General features: G+C 37.0%; 4 protein-coding genes across 5 annotated transcripts; 2 read left to right on the plus strand and 2 right to left on the minus strand.

Annotated features, from left to right (window-relative positions):
• The first annotated feature begins 509 nt into the window (after positions 1-509).
• LOC125057317 (transmembrane protein 209) lies at positions 510-4,793 on the plus strand. 2 transcript variants are annotated; one of them, XM_047660959.1, is made up of 7 exons: positions 510-709; positions 1,104-1,229; positions 1,501-1,676; positions 1,891-2,158; positions 2,317-2,438; positions 3,044-3,153; positions 4,110-4,793. In XM_047660959.1, coding segments are annotated over exons 1-7 (1,404 nt in total). In that variant the 5' UTR covers positions 510-707; the 3' UTR covers positions 4,710-4,793. The 2 variants fall into 2 exon arrangements, with proteins under 2 accessions (XP_047516915.1, XP_047516916.1); XM_047660960.1 differs by lacking the exon at positions 1,104-1,229.
• A 454-nt stretch (positions 4,794-5,247) lies between these two features.
• On the minus strand, positions 5,248-6,783 carry LOC125057318 (pachytene checkpoint protein 2 homolog). The gene has a single exon (XM_047660961.1). It carries the CDS (start codon positions 6,601-6,603, stop codon positions 5,347-5,349), a length of 1,257 nt encoding a protein of 418 aa, XP_047516917.1. The 5' UTR covers positions 6,604-6,783; the 3' UTR covers positions 5,248-5,346.
• Positions 6,784-11,224: 4,441 nt separating this feature from the next.
• On the plus strand, positions 11,225-14,784 carry LOC125057337 (guanine nucleotide-binding protein subunit beta-5). Its single transcript, XM_047660980.1, has 5 exons — positions 11,225-11,369; positions 11,463-11,781; positions 11,868-12,004; positions 12,603-12,721; positions 12,901-14,784. Exons 2-5 carry the CDS (start codon positions 11,661-11,663, stop codon positions 13,592-13,594), a joined length of 1,071 nt encoding a protein of 356 aa, XP_047516936.1. The 5' UTR covers positions 11,225-11,369; positions 11,463-11,660; the 3' UTR covers positions 13,595-14,784.
• Positions 14,785-17,703: 2,919 nt separating this feature from the next.
• Positions 17,704-21,848, minus strand: LOC125057102 (basigin). Its single transcript, XM_047660573.1, has 3 exons — positions 21,606-21,848; positions 18,101-18,830; positions 17,704-18,025 (listed from the first exon to the last, which is right to left on the minus strand). Exons 1-3 carry the CDS (start codon positions 21,676-21,678, stop codon positions 18,013-18,015), a joined length of 816 nt encoding a protein of 271 aa, XP_047516529.1. The 5' UTR covers positions 21,679-21,848; the 3' UTR covers positions 17,704-18,012.
• Between the last annotated feature and the right edge of the window lie 8 nt (positions 21,849-21,856).

The raw sequence follows: 21,856 nt of genomic DNA on the forward strand, positions 1-21,856 counted from the left end.
GATATAAACATGCCAGATCCGCCATTTTATGTCTCAAGTTTTGTGGAATATATGATGTTAAAATAAATAAAGGTTTAGGTTTATTGCACTTATAGATTTGTCAGGTGAGGGAAAATACTAAATATAAGCCTAGAACTTCTGGACAAAAGTTAGGCAGTATCCTATGATACTATAACTATATTATAAATTGCAATTAGCAAATTATAAATGAACTTTACTCTTGAAGCCCATGTATAAGTACCGTACATATTGTAAACTATAAAGAAATCTAAATGGAAAGGTATAAAACAATGCATGTAAATACAAAATACAGCTTTTTATATAGCAGCAAGCCATTTTTAATAAAGTGTATGGTTTAACAATACACGTTTTTTTGTAGGTATTACCAGTCGGCACTCGGCAGTGCTCTATTTTGAATTTTCTGTGGGCTGACCTGTCAGTTGTCAAAGACATATTTATTATTAGTATTTTAAATTTATAATGCTTATCTTTATGCCGGATTTCAGTTTCCAACTGTAGTCTGTACTCTGTATGCCGGATTTCAGTTCCCACGGGCTACAGCCGTGCCGCCCTTTTAGTTTTTATATGCCTGAGTTTTAAAGTTAACTATTACGTTAATATAATTAAATAAGTTAAATTTAATATACAATAACAAATGTAAATTTTCAATTGCATCTTTCTGTTCGGTTGCTTCGCAAATTAAAGACATGTAAGATATTAATTTAAAATACAAACAAACATATTAATTACTTTCATTATTATTATTATACATAGTTTTTGCACACATTTGTTTTATAATATCAGAACATACACTCGGTTAAGTCATAAATCGGCATTTATCTAACCTAACAAAAATTTTATGCCTGGTTATTTTTAGAATACAATGTATTTGTGCAATTCTGTCGGTCTCAATAGATTTTTAAAAACCACGAGATAAGTTCTACAGTACCTGGAAAATTTAATACCTTAATCAATGGAATCACTTGCATAAATGTGTCTGAATCAGGGAGTAATTGGTCTTTTAGGGGATTTAAGTTTAGTTTTACTGATGGATGACATTATCATATATTATACAATGTAAATTAAAATCATTTATTTTACAGGTCTCTTAATCATAGTAACTTGGTTCAACGCACAATTGACTTGAATTATGCAAATAAAAAACGTACAGGGTCTCTGAAATGGATATTTGTAAATGCCATATTTCTTTTAGTATTTACCTATGATTTGTGAGTATAAATATTTTTGTCTCTCATACCACTGAATCATGTGAACTATAAAATAATTAATTGTTATATCTATATAAAAAATATATGAATTACTTTTCATTTTCTCACTTGTGTCACTTTAAGTTTAAGATTTGACTTTTTAGATGTTTTTTTAGTTTAGATGACATGTGTGGCACCTGATGGAGTCTTAATCGTGTACACAAGCTCAATGACTTCTTTGTTATTTACAGTACAATATAGCAATCTCATGGGAATGTGTACAATTTTCCAGATCATGCAAGTGTCCAGGCTACACATCTGTATTCCACTACATAGAGATGGCTTGTGCAGTTGTGGTTGCAGCCAATCTTATCCAGCACCTAATTCGTCTCTTGCCAAGCCGGGCTCCACCTATCACTCTCACCCGCAACCAACAGAGATTATTAGGACTTCAGCAAAGTGATCTTGGTATATCTTATTTTTGTGGCCCTGTTTTCTTTAACACTTTTGTCCAAAGATATAAAATTTTATATTTTAGTTCTATCTTCAAACTTATTAAATTATTCTAAATCGTCTTCCTATGAAATTATAGCTACATATTCTAGAAAAATGGGGAGCTACTTAAGGCCACCCTATTATTATAACATGGATAATATATAACATGATCCATTGGTTGTTTCAGACTCATCATTCATACTGTCAGAGAGCTTAGATAGATCAGTTAATGAGAGTGCAGCTGAAGATAGCTGGGTGGGGTCTGATGCAGACTTATCTCTTTCCCCAAGGGCCTGGTCTTCACCCACTACCAGTTCTCCTAATCGTACTCCACCCTCTGCTACACCACCCTCAACAACACCTCCATCGTACTCACCTACACGATCCTTTTTTGACATAGATAACAACAAAGACTGCTTTATTGCTGACAAAAAATCTCTTGACAAATATCTTAAGTGAGTATAACTTTATTGCAGTTTGAGGATGGCTCTCCTTAGTTATGTGTTAACTAAGGATAGGCACTCAAAGCATTTCACCACTATCTTATTTTATCACAGGATTAATTTATGGACATATACTTATGTTTAAATGTACCTTTCATTAAAAAAAACAGAGAGATTGAAACTTGCACTGCAACAGACGGAGGGCGTAATGACAACTCCTGGAGTGCAACGGCAACCACTCCCCCATATGCTGCTGTCACTCCAACTTACCAGCTTGCGTCAGTTGACACTGGTAAGTTTGTTTTTGTAGAATTTTAATATTTAGTTTTTTTCATAATCTATTTTAATAGTGTACATATGTCAGTGTGTGTACAAGGTACAGGCACAGCTCTGCAACAGCAGTATTCTATCTATATATATATAATGAAAATGAGGCTTCGTTTGAGGCTTAATCACGCCTAAACCACTGATCGTATCGACATGAAACTACCACCATTCGATGCGAAATGGTTTATGGCTATTTATTTTTCGAATTCTAACGTTCCTTCATTTTTTATTGCTGTTTTACTTTTATGAAAATTTATCCATACGAACTTCACCGCGGAAACATTCGGGGAGGCTTCCTAGAACCTCTAAACGTCAACATCTGTTAAAAACTCGATTTTCTAAATATTTCAATTTTCTTAGCGGGAAGTTAAAAAGAAGAATAATAAAAATATGAAAAAAAAAAAAAAATGAAACATAAAATTTTTTTTAATTCGTCCAGCAAACCGGGCGCGAAACGCCTAGTACATATATATAAAAACTGATAACAGTATTACATATCTGTTTTTAATATGATTTATTTAAATGTTTGAGCCTTTCGTGTAGTAAATTTTTTTTGCATTTTCTCTGTAGGTCGCAACACATCTACAGAGGAAGGTGCTATGGCAGGCGCTCCTCAGGTGTGGTGGCAGTTGGACTTGGACCCGCGTCGACTTACACAGTTCAACCTTAATTTGCGATTAGTAAGTCCTAGTACTGGATCATGCTAGTTTTGGTTAGACATAGAGTAACATTTCAATTTTTGAATTGAAATTGAATCCTTTGAAACTTTAATAATTTTTCTTTTTTAAACTGAGTATGAATTGACTTAATTGGTTAAGTATGTAATCAACAAATTAAGTCCATATTATTCATTAACTTTCTTACTTAACCAATTAAGTTTATACTACATTGAGAATATAATATATATCAAATACCAAGATTTTTTCAGAAGAAAGGTCTTATATCCTAAGAGCCCAGGGCTCTTTGCTTAGGCCAGACCTTCGTCATTTTATAAAAGCTGAAAGTTCTTCTGTGCGTGTCCCCTATACAGGTAAGAACGACCAGAGACTATAGAGTTTGGGTAGTAGTTACTTTGGCAGATAACAGGTAGAAAAAGTGTATAAAATAGTACCTTAAATCCCTTAAAGTATAAAGCTCAATTTTTTTATATTTTATTAGGGATAACTTTATAAATATCGTCATACTTTGCTGGACACTTATGACAGTTGCTTCCCCCTGCCAGACACCCCTAAACATTAATTAATTATAATTATACTTTCGTTAGAGTATAAAAGCTAAATTTTATATATGTTACTTAGGGACCTATGAAAATATGATACCTCAATAGCCGGACAGTTTCAATGGTTTTTACACCCTGCCAGACAGATTGAAAGTCCGCTGTAGGTCTGAGCGCGAGCGCTTAGTCTTTACTACCTGTTATCTGCCAAAGTAACTACTACCCAAACTCTATAGTCTCTGGTCGTTCTTACCTGTATAGGGGACACGCACAGAAGAACTTTCAGCTTTTATAAAATGACGAAGGTCTGGCAGTCCTGGGCTCTTGATCTATTATATGAAGATGACTTGTAAAATTACCTGTCTTGATCATGAAAGGTGAAACTTGAGGAGCCCTACTCACATACTACTTTGTCTACAGTGGGTCCACGTGACAATCTTAACCCGACTTTTAGAGGAGCTACGTCGCGCAGACGAGACCGTCCGTCGGGCAGGAGTGGCGCCAGCAGGAGCGCTATTAAGTGGCCGTGTGCCCTTGGATCGCCTTCGCAACTTGCCCGACCTAGCGCCATTACTGCCCTTCCTCGAACCGTTCCCCGATCAGCGCTATCTGTTGCGACGCCTTCGCGAGCTGGCCAGTGGTGAATGCATGAGTGGTTACCGCTGGAACACAGGTGGCGCCGACTGGGATGACACCAAGCCCACCGATGCAGAACTTGTGTTGCATTTGGTTGCCACTTACCTGGACGTTCAGGGTGGAGCCAGCGCCCGGACAGGCCCGCGCCATGTGGAAGGTGGCTGGGGTACGGAGGAGCTGGGGATAAGGCGGGTGAGCACTAAGCCGGCCCACTACGCCCTGTTATTGGGCGGACAGCGTATTGAGGTACCGCGTGGTCGTAACAATCTTCTGCATACGCTGCTGTGTCTTCTGGCCGCCGCAGCCAGACGGACGCCCCCAGCTCTCGCAAGGATGCATCTAGGTCCCGCCGGACTTAATATGCTATGGATCATTGGACGGTGATCCAAACAATGACTTAGTGTTTTTTACTTAACATGTACTGGTAGTAATAAGTAATCTATTAATTAATAAAATTTAATATTTTTACTCATTTAGTTTGAATAGTTTCTCGTTATATTGTTTCTTTTTATAATTTTTAATGACCTATATATATAATAATCTTTAACATGTAACATCAATAATCCCTTCTTTATATACTGCCCAAAAACAAATGCAACTTGAAAGAATATTTTTACTTGATTAAAACATGTTTAACTATTGTAATTTAGATATTGTTTGTTTTGTTTCCTTACATTAATCCTAAACAACATTTAACAAGTTGAAGTTTAGTAGTTGGTTCTAATGCAATAACTGCATATGACGGTGGTGTGATAAATTTTACTTTTTATGTTTTAATGAGAACAAATTTTTTTTATGTCTTAACAAGTAATCAAATAAAAAAAAACTTAATCCAAATCACCATCCAGTCAATGACATGCCCAACGTGTAAGATGGATGTAATATCTATTCTTTCATTTGTGATATAAATAAAAATAATAAATCAATACAAATTTTTAGTATATTTTTAAAAGCATATCAAAATACTAAATATAAATAAATATCTTATTATAAAATAGTTCTGGTTGATAGAAACTGACTGTTAGTTTTCATCATTTAAAGTCTGTGTATCCTCAAGGTACTGTCTTAATGCAGACTGTAATGCATCAACAAAGTTAAGTAAATTTGTTTGTCTAGTGGCATATAAAGCGCGTGCTAAGAATGGTAGTCGTCGTAGTGAACGCGCCGAAATTTTGGCGGCGGCTGCTGCACATGCTACTTCGCGTAGACGTAATGATGAGCGAGAACCATCAGTGTCTGAAAAGTTGGCCGTCTCTAACACTTGCAAGCCAAACAAAAGATCTTTGGGAACAATTATTTCATGAGCCATTAATTCTTCACAACACCCCTTAAGAATATCATAGGCAGCACGAGCAGATGGTGGCCCCACCAAACGTTTAATATCAGCCCTATCAACAAAAGCCACATCAATAGCCCCTGTAACATTGGATGTAGTCAAAACTAAAACATTAGGGTAACGTTTCAGTCTATCTAGTTGTGTCAGTATTGCATTAACAGCTCGAATTGAATCTGAAGGTTCAAGACCTGCCATAGCTGCACGGCGTGCATGTGCTAGTGACTCTATCTCATCAATCAGAATGCAAGCAAGCAAACGTTTATCCTCAGCAATCTCTCTGATGCGGTCAAATACTTTAGCAACAAGCTTTCCACTTTCAGAAAACCATTTTGAAAAAAGCCCATGACCATTAATTTCAAGAAGATGAGCGCGTGGATATCTGTCAGCCATTCGTATAGCAAGTTTCTGAGCAAGTGCACGACATAAGCTAGTTTTTCCTGTTCCAGGCGGTCCATGAAGCAATACCACTCTGTTACAGCCAATTATATTAGGATTTACACATCGGTCGGAAAACTCAAAAGCAGTTTCAACAAAACGCAATGTATCTTCTTTAAGTTTTGAATCATAAATAAGGCTTTCCCATAGTCCATGAAACTCTTGAGTTGGAAGTGCCCATACGTCTGCCGCGTGTATATCTTCGCCTGAAGATTCGTCCGTCATAGTGTCTGTCTGAGATCCAAATGTGTTTAGCGTATAAACATGATAAATTATTTCACAATCTGTCATTGCTACTTCTGTATCGTGGCCAATATTGCAAAAAGTTATGGAGAAAACATGACTTTTAAGCTCTTGACCTTCCAAATCTGTTTCAGACAAGGTCAAACCTGGCTTCAATGAAGAGAAATTGCTTAAATATGAATGCACAATTTCTGTTATATGTTCCACACTAGCAACGCTTTGATTTCGTTTCACCACCTCAACGTGGAGAGGTATACCCAACATTTTAACGGTTTGGTTATAGTTTTTAATACATATTACGCTTATATATTAGTATTAATAATTATTATTATTAACTTTTAGCACAGCTTTTGAGTTATTTTACTGAAAATTAAAATATAAAAACAAAATAGTAGAAATAACTGCCATTAACGTCAATACACAGATCAGGTAAATCGATCAGGGCTGCCAGGTGAAAAAAACGCATGTTCGAACACCAACTACAAAAAAAATCGTACACCAAGGAAATTTTTAAATGAAAAGATCGTACAACACAAAAGTAGAAAGTTTTTTTTAAAATGAGTGTCTAAACATTCTTTCATGTGGAGTGCAATTTATGGCTGTACAAAGTAAAGATCGAATGGAATGTAAGGCTTGTGGTAATACTTGCTCCCAATTTTCTACCGAAAGATTCTTCGTCTTCAGCGCCAAAAGAATCGTTCTCCAAAGAGTAGAATTCAATTTTTCTATTTGACCATTACCTTGAGGGTTATAAGCTGTAGTTCTACTAGTGGCAATACCTCGAACATGTAAAAATTCCTGTACTTCGGCAGAGAGAAATGCTGTTCCGCGATCTGAATGAACGTAAGAAGGCATGCCGAATATCATAAACAAGTTGTTGAGGTGTTTAATCACTGTTTTCGAGCTCACATCCGAGCATGGGAAAGCAAACGGGAAACGTGAAAATTCGTCAATCACGGTAAGTATGAATTTGTTATTATTGTTTGTTGGAACTGGTCCTTTAAAATCTAAGCTAAGGCGTTCAAAAGCAGCCGTCGCTTTAACAAGTTTCCTCTGGTCATCAAAAGTATTTCGGAAGAATCTAGGTTTTATTTCAGAGCAGGTTTGACAATATTTTGTCATTGTTCTGACTTCTTCAATGGAATAGGGAAGGTTTTTAGAGCGAACCCAGTGAAACATTCTCGTTATGCCTGGATGACAAAGAGCCTCATGCAGCGAGAAAAGTTTTGCAGTACGTGTTTCTACAGTGGCACAAACTCGGGATAGTGCATCAGCAGCATAGTTCTCTTTCCCCGGTCTGTATATAATATCAAATTTGAAAACAGCTAGTTCCAGTCGCCATCTTTGAATCTTTTCATTCTTTATCTTACTTGTATGTTTCATATTAAACATAAAAGAAACCGAGCGTTGGTCAGTTACCAACTTAAAGTGTCTACCGATAAGGAAATGTCTCCATTTCTTCAATGATTCAACAATGGCGTAAGCTTCTTTTTCAATGGCGGAATGGTTTTGTTCGCAAGAATTCAAAGTTCTTGAGAAAAACGCCACTGGTCTAGACTTTTGCGTAAGTACTGCTGCAATGGAATGATCGGAAGCGTCAGTTTCGACTGTAAAAGGTATATTTACATCAATTGCATGTCTAGAAGACTTTGCGATATCATTTTTCAGGCCTTCGAAACATTTAATTTGCTCGCTTGTGAGCGGAAAAGTAGTCGTATTAGCAAATGAGTGGATCCGTTCAGAAAAGTTTGGAATCCATTTAGAATAATGTGCGAACATGCCGAGTGTCCTTCTTAAGGTCGGTAAATCGCTTGGTGCAGGTAAATTAATCAGTGGCTTGAGTCGCTCACTGTCAGGTTTAATTATGTGGTTTTGAATATTATAGCCTAGAATATTAATTGACTCTTGAGAAAATTTGCATTTTAGCATACTTAGTGTTAAACCGTATTTCTTTGCGGCATTCATAAAACTTTCTAAGTTATGATCGTGTTCTTGAAGAGTACGGCCACAAATAGTTATATCATCAAGATACGCATATGTGTTTTGAAGCTTTTCTTTCCTTATAATTCAATCTATTGTTCGTTGGAAACTCGAAACACCATTTGTTACTCCAAAAGGGATACGCCTGAACTGGTACAAATTTCCGAGCGCTTCAAAAGCGGTAAATTTTCTTTCTTCGGGTAGTATAGGTACTTGATGGTACGCGCTTTTCAAGTCTATTAGGCTGAAAAATATATTCTTTGCCACTTTCGAAACTAAGTCCTCAATGTTTGGTAAAGGGTACGCGTCGAGTTCTGTGTAACGATTAATTGTCTGAGAGTAATCAATCACAAGACGTTTTCTATGAGTTTCGGTTTTTGTTATTAGTACTTGGGCCCTCCACGGTGATTTACTTTCTTCAATCACGCCTTCTTCTGTAAGGTTTCTGATTTCCTCTTTAATAAATTCACTATCCTCTTTGCTGTGCCTTCGAGACTTAATAGCAATAGGTTTGCAGTTGGGAGATACATTTGCAAAAAGCGGTACAGCTGGTACTGATGCTTCGGCTACGTTACATACTTGAAGTGGATGTTTTGGCCCACCGAAAGAGAACTCTAGCGATGAATGTTCTTTGAGGACGTCATGGCCGATAATTATATCAGCACAAAGATTTTTCACGATAAGAAGATTCACATTATCATATTTATGATTTCCAATTTTCAGGCTTTGCAAAGTTTGACCTTCTACTTGTGAAGTATGATTAAGAGAGGCCATAGAAATAATCTGATTGCAGGTTTTTCTTTTTAACCCGCATAGTCTTGCAAAACTGTCATTTATAAAACTGATGGAGCTGCCGGTATCGAGAAGTGCCTCTGCTCTCATTCCTCGAATATACGCGGGTACAGTTGCTTTGTGTAATGAATTAGGTGCAGCTGCTGTGATACAAGAAAGATTTTCAGTACCTACTACCATACAATTTGTAGGTTTAGCAGAGCTTCTGCAAACAGTGGCAAAGTGCCCCTTCTTGTTGCAGAGCTGACAAGACTTTTCAAATGCAGGGCAGTTCTTACGAGGATGTATTTGTCCCCCACAAAAGAAACATTTTCGTCGTCGAGGATTATTAACAGAAGATCAGGTCTCGTCGTGCACAGTTTGTGATTTGGGACAGACTAATTTAGGTTCTTCTTCAACGGCATTTAAAGACACAGTATGGAAACTTTGAGAGTTGATCTCTGCAGTTTCTAGAGAGAGTGCTTGGTTGTAAGCTTGATCAAGTGTTAGATTTAAGTTTTCTAAAAGCCTTTGTCTGATTTTATGCGATGATATACCGGATATGAAAGCATCACGCACGCTATCGTTTTTGTTTGATTCTGCATCAACAGCCGCAAAGTCACAATCTTTAGAAAGTAGTTTCAAAGCTTGTAAATATATGTCGATACTTTCGTCTGGTCGTTGTTTCCTTGTTGCTAACATGTGTCTAGCAAAAATCAGATTTTTTGGTTTTACATACAGTTTTTGTAGTATTGTGATCGCTTCTTCGTAGTTCGTGGCTTCGCTTATATATGTGTAGATATTTGGTGATATATGATTTATCAAAAGCTGAAACTTTATACTGTCCCATTTTTCTGGCGGAGGAACCGACTGTGCATCTGTTTCTGGAGCGGTCGGTTTCTGCACGAAAATGAAGCTTTCGAAAGTCTTATGCCAGTGTATCCAAGCTTTCGTACCAGAGCTATTTGACGGGTCGATATCAAATCTTTCAGGGCGAAGATATTTATCCATGTTGCTTTTTATTTAGCTTATTAAATTGTAATAAGACAAAACCTTTTAAGAATATAAGGTTTTAATAAGCTAAATTAACAGTAAAATATTTTGGTTACATTTTGATACATTGACAAAAGTTAGTGTCTAAACAGATTGACAATGTCATCAGTTTATAATAGTATCATGTAAGAAGTTTACAACAAAGAAGTTTACATCATTTACCTTTGCCTTGAAGAGTGTATTACTGATTAGAAAAACAGGTTTTTGACTATTCCAATACAAGTCTTTACAAGAGAAAAATAATAAGTTTTGTAACAATGCACCCAAATACAGACTTCATAATAAAAAAAGGGTCTTTAGACGTAAATGTTCTAGGCATACGTGGTTGGGGAATTCCCCGAAAATAATACTTGCCGGTGGAGTATACATTCGTTTCATTAAATTAAAATCGTACATTTTTTGTACGATCTTGGACTAGCTATCGTACGTGAGTAAAAATGACAAAAAATCGATCATCGAACTCGGAAGTAGAAAATAGAAATTAGTTTCAATTTTTTTTTAATGTAATAGGAGGTAAACGGGCAGGAGGCTCAACTGTGTTAAGTGATAACGCCGCCCATGGACACACACATTGGCGGAATGCTCGCAAGCGCATTGCCGGCCTTTTAAGAATTGGAACGCTCCTTTCTTGAAGGACCATAAGTTGAATTGGTTCGGAAATAATTCAGTAGGCAATTGGTTCCACATAGTGGTGATGCGTGGCAAAAACTGCCTTAAGAAACGCTCAGTTGTGGAATGTATGTATATATATGTACTTTGTATACTGCCTTGACGGCCGATGATAAAACTCAGCAGGTATTAGTCCAAACAACTCCTCTGAACAGTGTCTATGATAAATGCAGTAGAAGATGCAGAGAGACCCACACATCTCTGCGCAACGTCAAGGGTAATTTAGACCTACCTTCCAAATGACCGATGTGTTAATAAATACTCTCGGGGCGTAACTAGGTAATCGCCACGCTTATAAAACTAAGTGAACCTGGGTAAGCAAAATTTACAGCTTTGACGCGTACTACGACCGCCGGCACCCTACCATTAGATGCTGTGGATGATGATCGTTTCATGTGCTTCAGGTTCTTAGTTCTTCAGCACATGAATACAGAACACTATACGTTGGAGATGCTGTAAAATAAAAGTACAGACCAAGTCATAGTTTTCAGCACCGTTCTCTAATCTATAATGTATTTTGACATTTGTGGATTATTGATTTGACTATCTCGAAAAAAGTAGGTATTGAATAATTGTATTGGTGTAAAAGTTCAAATATATAGATGAATCATTTATTTAATATTTATACAAATTCATAATATTTATTTCAGTACTGAGAAATGCATACAGAGATTTAATTGTAATCATTTTTAAAATATCGTAAGTATATTACCGTAACAGTTAAATCATGCAATGATTATCAAACACAGCACAATATTTGGTTCTTGGAATCTCATAAACTATTGACTAAGACAAAGCTGAATAATCTTCGTATATTTAATATGCGGCAATAGTTTATAAAAGTCGCGATGGCGGCAGACACCGCTGTAACATCCAGTCCCGAGGAGACTCTTGCATCCCTTGTGAGAGAAGCAGAAGCGCTTAAGCAAAAGTTGGAAGAAGAGCGACAGAAATTAAACGATGTTACATGTAAAGTATAACTTTATTATACCATTAGAGTGCTTTCATAGCAAAACAGTTTCAAATTATAATAATACATAGTTTAAATTTCTCAGTATCCTGTGTAGCAGAACGCCTGGAGCCTATAACAATAAATAACTTGAAAGTACGGCGCATCTTAAAAGGACACCAAGCTAAGGTGTTGTGTTGTGACTGGTCACCAGACAAACGGCACATTGTCTCTTCATCTCAGGTATATAGTATATCTTTAATAGCTTTAGATTACTTTTTACCTATCTTTCAGTGTATTGTTTTGGCTCAACTCGCTAGTAAACCAATCAAGCAAGCTGAATATAAACTATTAGGCAAAATTTAAATATATTGTTTCTAGTGTGTTTATTTATTTATTTATTAAAGTTTACCACATCACATGTAGTACTAAATCTACAGTATATGTTACATACTCTTTTATCTAAATTGTTTGACAATTTAGGTAAACATAAATGTTAAAGTAAAGGTAAAAGAATATTAAAAGATAAAATAAATACACCAGAAATTTTTGTTAAGCACCAAAAAGAAAGAAATACCAACAAAACAGCGGATAAGATTTGAGAAAGGCACTTAACAATACTTTCTTTAAAACCGTCCAACACACTACCAAATACATAAGTACTTTTTAATCTGTTTAAATCGTGAAGAACTTTGGCTTACCAATAACAATTTTAACACCTAAAATTATTTTATTTAATACAACATCTTAGATTAAATCAGTCACTACCCTTTTATGTTTTTGTATGAATTACTTTATTTACTTGTCTCTTTATCTCTTAGACAGTATCCTTTGTATACAGGATGGCAAGCTAATAGTGTGGGATGCATTCACCAGCAGCAAGGAGCTTACCATTTCTATGCCTAGCACTTGGGTGATGGCTTGTGCTTATGCCCCATCTGGAAATATGCTGGCAGCTGGGTTAGTTTATTTTACTAATATTTCTATTAATTTAAGGCCCTATAATGATCTTCATTCATGACGTAATGGTCCTAATTTTTATGAAATTATAATTTTCAGTTCAATTCAATGTCTCAAAAACGCAAAGGTTAGTTTGAGTAATATATATATTGAGTATTTCAATTTGTGTAATTTTTCAGAGGCCTCGACAACAAGGTGACCGTGTTTCCACTGGGCGGTAGTGGGGAGGAGGAGCCAGCAGCGCGCAAAAGAACTGTAGCCACACACACCTCATACATGTCGTGCTGCCTATTCCCCAACACGGACCGGCAGATGCTCACGGGGAGCGGCGATGGCACCTGCGCGCTGTGGGATATCGAGTCCGGCCAACTCTTGCAAAGTTTTCAGGGACACGGCGCTGACGTGACGTCTATTGATCTAGCGCCGAGTGAGATGGGTGACACTTTCGTGTCGGGTGGGTGCGACCGCGCCGTGCTAGTGTGGGATATGCGATCGGGTCACGCCGTCCAAGCGTTCGATGCACACCAATCGGATGTCAATAGCGTGCGCTTCCACCCAGCCGGTGACGCGTTAGCGAGTGGCTCGGACGACGCCAGCTGCCGGCTGTTCGACTTGCGGGCCGATAGGGAAGTGGCGCGCTACGGCCGCGAGAGTGTGATCTTCGGCGCCAACTCTGTGGAGTGGTCGGTGAGTGGCCGCGTGTTGTTCGCGGGCTACGGGGACTACACGGCGTGCGCCTGGGACGCTCTGCGCGGATCGAGGCTGGCCTTGTTGCCCGGACACGAGCATCGCGTAGCTGCGGTACGCCTTGCGCCCGATGGCACCGCTCTCGCCACAGCCTCGTGGGACGCCACGCTGCGCATTTGGGCCTAGACGGGCTGTGACTACTACTTCAGATGCCCTGTTCAAATCACTATTTCCACCTGAATAGCTGAGGCCGAGATTAGAAATATCCTAGTTGGAAAAAATTAACATAAACCCACACATGTAATGTTCTACTAGCCTGTCAGTTTTAACTAGATGATGTTGTTATTGTTTGTCCCTTTATATTATCATATCTGAGGTGACACCTACGAACTCTTCGGATTCAAATTAGGAATATATATTACCAAGGCGTCTCAATTATTCAATGTTTAGATTTTTTAATAAAAGATCATCTTAACATTATTATCTGGTGAGCGTTTACAAATTAAAGTGGTTTATTTGATTTCTATAATAAACCCTATTTTAGCTGTTGAAATATCTCGTTATTTATGTTAAAGATCTGTGACTGTGAATCTAATAGTTAAATATTGTTATTTTCTGTCAATCGACACCAGCTAATATAATAATTGAATTAAATGTTGCTTAACCAACTCAGAAACAAATGAAGCTTTTAGGTTTGGAGTAAGTATGTGAGACTTTTTGAACATTCCTTTTAGTCAAATGTTCAATTTCAGAGCATCTTTACCTTTATAGATTCACCAAAGTTTCAGTCGTGTTGTTCTTTTTACTAGTGTAATATTAAGTTAATATTGTGAGAGAATCTTTTGTTGTTTTTGTATGATAGTCTAGAGATAGCCAAAACAATGTGTTTAAAAACGTGAGAATTGCCGATTAAGTCTTAGTTTTATTATAATTATAATGTTTAACTTTAGTAATTTAACCAGATTAAAATACTTTTGTCGTAAATTGTAGATCTTCATATAATGAAGCAATCGTAGAACGTAATATTGTTGAAACTGAACAGTACTTAAATTTCAATAGCAAGATATTGCGGAAATCATTTGCCCGTAAATGAACATAGATGAATTCCTTAGCAACTGAATATATATGTTAATAAATTAAGCGATTACTTTTTTAATATCTATGTGATGTTTCCTGAGATCTGTATGTTTACTGTGTTCTCTGAATCTCTCGCAAATTGTTTCCTTGTGTGTTTCAGACAGAGGCTACGCTAAGCCAAATGTAACCAATAAAGATTTGGTATCTTAATGATTATTCTGTATTGTATATTTTAAAATTTAAACAATGTTATGAGGAAATCCCAGTCGTGTAGTAAAAATAAAGTGAATGTTGAATGACTAATTTCTTATTTCCCCTTTATAATGTTATTAAGCATTAAATTTTTGGTTCGAGTAGAGCTACGAGTGAACCTCGTGGAACAGTCTATATGGTAGGGGAGCCCAAGAGGGGATTTCGGGATTTAGTAAAGCGCGGCAGATTAATATATAGGGGGATACCTTGTACCCGGTTAAGTACCTCCACAAAATATGAGGCCCATATATAAGGCCGCCTGTGAAGGAGACAGGATCAGATTAGTAAAAAAAAATTGACGATCAGAAATTCCCGAGCGCGTCAGATTAAGGTAGGGTGAGTTAATTACATCCTAAAAAGTGTATATTTCACTAATCTGACAATTTGAGAGTGACGGAAAAAAAGGGGAGGGCAACAAAGTTGTAAAAAAAAACCTCATCTCGACATTCTCGAGCGTAGCTAATTTTTTTTTATTTTGAAGGAAATAATCCAAGAATAATGAAAAATATATAATCTGACGATTTCCGCAAGCCGAAATAACAAAAATTCGTCGATAAAGTTAAATGCGTGCAGCTGCGTGATGCCTGCATTTCCTTAAACCGATCGGAATCTACTAAACGGCGTTCTAAATATTTCCCTCAAAATTACATTTCCTGTGAATTTGAACCGATTCGGACCGATAGATTTTGAGAAATTTTGAAAAATCTTAAAAAAATAACAAATATTTTTTTTTAAAGTGGTTTCTTTATCGATCAACTTCAAAAACTAATCCGCCTTTGAGCTTGAAAAACCACGTCGATCGCCAACAAGCTGGTCAAAAGCGGTTGATTAGTTCGAGAGATATCGTGAACGAAAGAAACCCGAAAAAGTGTTTTTTCGGGATTACTCCGTAATTTGTGGTTCGATCAATTAAAATTGCATACTTATGAGGATGATAAAACTGCGTCGAAAGCCGCCAACCGCGTGAAAATTGCTTGATCCATTCAAAAGTTATTGCGGTTTGAAAATTCCAAAAATAGGGTTCTATGAAACTTCTATCAGATTTTCAAGCTGGGAGAGCTCAAATGCATAGAAATGTTATTTCTTAGAACTCAGCGAGCTCAAAATATCAATTTTAAGCGCCATGGAATAAGCGGGAAGTTGCAGGGATGGCCCTTTAGGTGAACCGTTTTTCTATTTTTTTTGTCAGATCAGGCGAATCCCTCTAGATAATCGTCAGATTATGAGACAGTACGTTTAGAACATAAAGATGAACCACATATATCTTAATATGACGCGCTTGAGTATTTCAAAATTGCGATTTTTTTTTTGCAAATTATGAAAATGGCCGTGGGTTTGCGTCCCATCGAAATCGTCAGATTAGTGAATGAGAGCTTTTTTTTGGTGCACTTAACACTCCCTTAGAAAATCTGACGCGCTCGATATTTTTTATTTTTTTTTCATTTTCAACCCTTAAATACAACCACCCGCATCATGCAAACGATCAGATTAACATACGTACATTATTAAAAATACGTAGGGCATTGATGCTATCAATATCTGACGCGCTCGAGGATGTCCATGCAACAGTTTTTTTTTTACATATTTAACAATCTATAGCCGCTTCCCCCACCGATGAAAAGGTATATATCATATAACATTTTTTTCTTCTTATTATCTAAGCTTTGCATCCCAATAGGTCTCTACGACGCTCGAGTAAATCCCCATTTAGCATCGTGGGCTCCCCTACCAATACAAATATTATAGAGATGATATCTAATCTAAATAGGTTCAATTATTTTACTCAATAGAAGGCTACGCTACATGTGAGTGTCAAAGGCCATTTATTAACCAGAAATTGAAGACTCGTGACAGTCGAAAGTAAAACCTTAACGATGAGAGACCGTGATGCCTACAAAATAGTCGGTGACAGTATACTCTTATTTTATATAAAAACAAGTCCTCTGCAGTGTCTATATCTGCGACAAACCCAAAAACTACTGCACAAAATTTATTGTGGTTATCACTAATATCTAGAATGATTTATGAGGCAGGTTTAGGTATAATTTTTCAAAGGTCACTGTTGCTAGCCGGGACTGTTCCCTAGTTTTACGAAAGACCTTAGCAAAATCTTAAGAATAAATAAAAGGTTTATACAGACTTTATTATAGTCCTTTACTTACGCAAGTATTGACCTCGACTCGTAACTTGCGAGGTGGGGGAAAGTTCGAGCATATATTTCTTATACAGTACGATATACTAGGTAGGAACTTTGAATCTTGTTTATTTACTTGTTACTACTACACCATTAAAAGATTATATTTACTAAATTAAAACTCTTTAATATATATTTATTTATCTATTTCTTATAGTAGTTTCAGTAGTATGTATTTACTATGTAATAAATAATTACACACACTTAAAATATTATTATTTTGTGTTTCTGTATGTGTGTTTGGTTAGTAATAAATGTAATGTCTATCACAATAAGCTAAGCTGTCCCTACGTTTAAAAAATGTAACTCGACTGTAACATTCGTTTCTTTTAAATCTTATTTGGAGTAACTAGCATTTTCCTTCATCATTCGAGTTTTTACAGTTAGCTAATTCAGGAAACCTTAAATGTTAGTTAAATATTTTACCTCTTTCAATGGACTTGAAAGGAGAATTTACTAAATGATTTATTTACCTCGACGTTTCTTGAGCTTAATTCAAAAGTCAAATTGAGTAAATAAAGTAATCAATTGTTTAAATGTCTAGTAGGGTAAGTAAAGAAAATATTACTTTTATCTTATTACTCCGGTGTATGAGTTTTGCGTCAGAGTTTGAGCAAATAGCTAATAATAAACAATATCATTAGAATCAACTTAATATTTATTATCAGGGTGAGGTGACGCAGGCGCAAGGCCGCGCATTTGTCGCATTGCGTATTTGAACATAGACGCCAATGTATGATTTTTGGAGCCAGATAAAAAAGAAAGATACGGCTGTGTTAGCAGTGATTTTTATTAGCTGGTTAATTTACTTGAAAACACGTCGTTAAGTACACTACTATAGTACGATGAGGCTTATATTAGCTGTTTTGTCGAGTCAAAACATAAAATAAATTTTATTAGAACATAACATTTACTATTATTAATATATACAAATTCGAATGATGTTTTCTAATACACACACTAAATAACAGAACATATTTTTGGTAAATCACACAATTTATGCTTAAAACAACAGTATGTACTTATATACTGATGGTGGAAGGCGTGCTCTGTCGCTTCCTCTCCGCACACAGACCACAACTTACGACTTTTTCCTGGAAAATAAAGAGTAGTTCGTTAGTACGGGGCATGTTAGGAATAGAAGTACGTGAGGTAGTGACGATGCTCACTGGTCGTGGTTGTCCGTGTCGGAATCGTCGAGGTCGGGTTTGGTGCGGCGCTTCTCGTACACGAGGATGATGGCGCAGAGTATGAACACCTCAGCACAGATTCCGAGGAAGGGCCAGAGCGCCGCGTACTTGTCCTTGACGCGCAGCAGAGTCTCGGCCGGCGCGAACGCGTCGAGAGCTTCGCAGCGGTAACGTCCCGCGTGAGAGCGTGTTGCGTCGGGCAGCACTAAAGTACCGTCGACAACTCCTTGCTCGCTATTACTCAAGTTAACCCCGGTCACCGGCTCGAAACGCGCGCCATCCTCGGTCGAGTTGGAGTAGCTCCACACGATACGCGGGTACGGCTTTCCGAGCACCTTGCACGTCAGTTTAAGCTTCTGGCCCTCGACTACGTTGCTGTTGGCCGGTAGTTTGAGGTGAGGACGGGCCCGGACTACCCAGGTAGTAGCGGCTGATTGACCGGGCACCGAGCACGAGTAGTTGCCGAAATCGTCTTCGGCGGCACGTTTGACGTGCAACTCTATTCCGCCATGTTCTAAGGTGTAGCGGTCCTTCATTTCCCAGACTTCCTCGAGTGCGGTGCCGTTCTTCTGCCAGGCCACGGCGCCACCACCGGCGGCCGCGTCACAACGCAGCGTAATATTGGAGCGCACGTCGAAGAGTACATCTCCGCTGTCACGGATACTGCCGTCTCCTCCGCTCACCTCGACGACCGACGGCGCGGCCTCACCTGCAGAAATGTCACTATTACTATATACTCAATAAATGCTCCTCACTATCTACTGGCTATTCAATAGTAAGCAATAGAAATTAATCATATTTAACAATTAATGTATCTGTATATGTTTGATGTATATATGTACTAAGGTGTATACTACGTAGTACAGTTATGTAAAATGGGTATTCCAATAAATTTGCTAAATTCAGTAACAATATGTGAATTTAAAGATTAGAAACAGGACACAGTAAAAACTTAAAAAATATTATCTTGATTACATTTAGATATAAAATATTTATTGACTTTGTCTCAAAGTTTTCCCAAGGTACTTTACAAGGCTAAGGTTTTAGATTTGAATTAATGATTAACAGTTAATTAACAAATCAACACTATTCAATCAGATCTATATAATAATACAAAATAAAACTACACCAATTCTCTGCATGAATTAATTTTGTCTTAAATTATTAAAATCCCAATCAATTGCTTATGAATAAAAGTAGAGAACCACTAATAATAAATATTTAACTATAGTTGAGAACCATGGTTAAATATTAGAGTTAAAACTTCTCATTGCAATAATTTAGAATTCAACAAATATAGCACAAACTCATTAATGTCAATTAAACAACTTGTAGACAAATTACAGATGGACAATAGTACAGACTACATAAAAAGAAAATTAAACTCCCTCTTTTTAACTGTATCTTTAAAAAAGATATATTCAATATGCTTATGGTATAAGATTAAGTTTTCAGCTTCATAAAAAACATTGCCAATAGGTATTAATATGGATTAGGCAGGGTTGAAAAAGACACAGTTTTTTATTAGTTTAACAAATAGTTCAAACTATTATAAACAAGTGTTTTTTTTGGTATTTTTTTTCAATTTTAGCCTTAATTTTCATTTCTACTACATTCACCAGATATTTTCAAATATGCTATGATACATTACATTTTTGCAAAACATGATGGATCCATTTATGTTGCATATCTCTAATCAATACTGAACGCACTCTGCATGTCGTAATGTTAATTTTTAAATTGGATCACAGAGACACTTTCCTAGTGGTACTATACCAGTGGGGGAATTACCTATGAAGTGTGAATTCTATTCTATGACAAGGGGTAACCCCAATATTTAGGTTTAAATGAGGAAAATAACCGCTAGTCAATTGAATCATTTTCTTTTGACAGTTCACATTACGGACTTTAATTATTAATTCTCTAACTGATAACACCCCATAAAATGTCAAATCCAGTGTGATGTTGAAAAAACCTTTATATTCAAACTGTTTTAAGCATGTGTTTTAAAACAACTTGTTTTATCATTAAGGGATTAAGTAATAATTTTTGTGCAAATGATAAGCTACTAGAGATTAGATATTACTGCAAAGTAATTTTCATAAAGAGAATTAATAGCATGCTGCAATATAACAAAAAAGCGACGAGCGCACGAGACTCCTACTGACATCGACGCTAGAATAGAGAACAGAGCACTATGATACAGTTTCTATTACGAATGATGCCAACCTACAATACTGCGAGGACTACAATTACTCGGTGAGCACGAGACTAAGGCAAGCGAGAATAACGAGAGGTCGCATCGTGAGAATACCGGGCGCGGCGTGTGTGGCTGCGGGGTTCGCGTGCACGAGTACGCGCACACGCTGGTCGCGCTCGGGTGAACAGGTGTAGAGCCCTGCATGGTGCGGCCGCGCAGCAGACGCACGCAGTCGCGCACGCAAGCGCGCCTCGCCATCTTCCTCCTCAGCGCGAAGACCAGGCGGCAGCGGGCCACCATCGCGTCGCCACTCCGCTCGCTGCTCGGCGCGAAGTCCGCACTCCACAGTCAGCGGAGCGCCGATCGCCACCCGCACCACCGCCTCGCTTGCTGCGCACCCGCCCGCACTTTACTCACCCCTATACGCCCTACGCTCTACCGTGCCACACTCCCCGTATTGACCACACGAGAAACCATTTAAGGACATACAATTATATGAAATTTAAGTAAGGTTAACCTCATTTAAAAGTGAGACCTTGAATATATATTGTACATTTAATAAGTATACAGCAATAAAGAGCTTTAATCCTTTATGGCTAGGAAAATACATACATGTAGTATATATTTTATAATTAATTATTATACCACTTTTATATGTAGATATTTTAATCAGCTATAATCTTCCTACAGTGTAAATAGTAGATATGAAAAGCATACTTGTCATTGAGATTAAAGATATAAAATTATCATTTGTTCACTGTGGTGTGTTGGTCTTACAATTATTATATTTGAACATTATTAGGTTCTTATGAGTACATAAATGGGGCAAAGTCATTACAATAACAACTTAAAGACATTTTAAAGAAAACAGTTTAGCTAATTGATATTACTTGATTACAACTTTCAAAATGTATGTATGTAAAAGTACTTTTCATCTGTTTTAAATTGGTCTTACATTATTGTTCTTAGAAATGACTAATCAACCATCTCATAGTGAGATATTTGAAATGGGACTATAATTAAATACTATTATGTATAGATTAGACAATGAAGTAACCATCTTTTGTAGAACGTACTTTAATTTAATATAGCGACATTATGACATCACCTATGTGAACCAATTTGTCTCAAATATCGATCCGCTGATAGCGGGAAGAAGCGCATGCAGATGGTACAATCCAACTCTCAAGAGAAGATAAACATCCATATCAGCTAGTCTACCGAACCCAAAAACGAGGCCATCGACTTGTAACAATTAATTTTACTAATCAAGAAAATACTCACTTGTGACTTCCGACGACACAGCATTTGCTAAAAATAGAAATGCTAAAGAAAGATACACAGCAGTCCGAACCATTATTGCAGGGCTTAATCTTTCAAATAATTTGTAAACAATTATATTTGAGAGTTATGTCAACGCCCCGATCCAAAGTACTTTTAAAATCACAATGAAATGAATTTTGGTCTCATTACAAGAAACTAGAATGAATGCGTCAATTGCTTGCGCAGCGTAACCACAGATTAAAATTCAATAA

Source organism: Pieris napi, chromosome 16 (genome assembly GCF_905475465.1).
Source record: "Pieris napi chromosome 16, ilPieNapi1.2, whole genome shotgun sequence".
In the NCBI taxonomy this organism is placed as follows: domain Eukaryota; kingdom Metazoa; phylum Arthropoda; class Insecta; order Lepidoptera; family Pieridae; genus Pieris; species Pieris napi.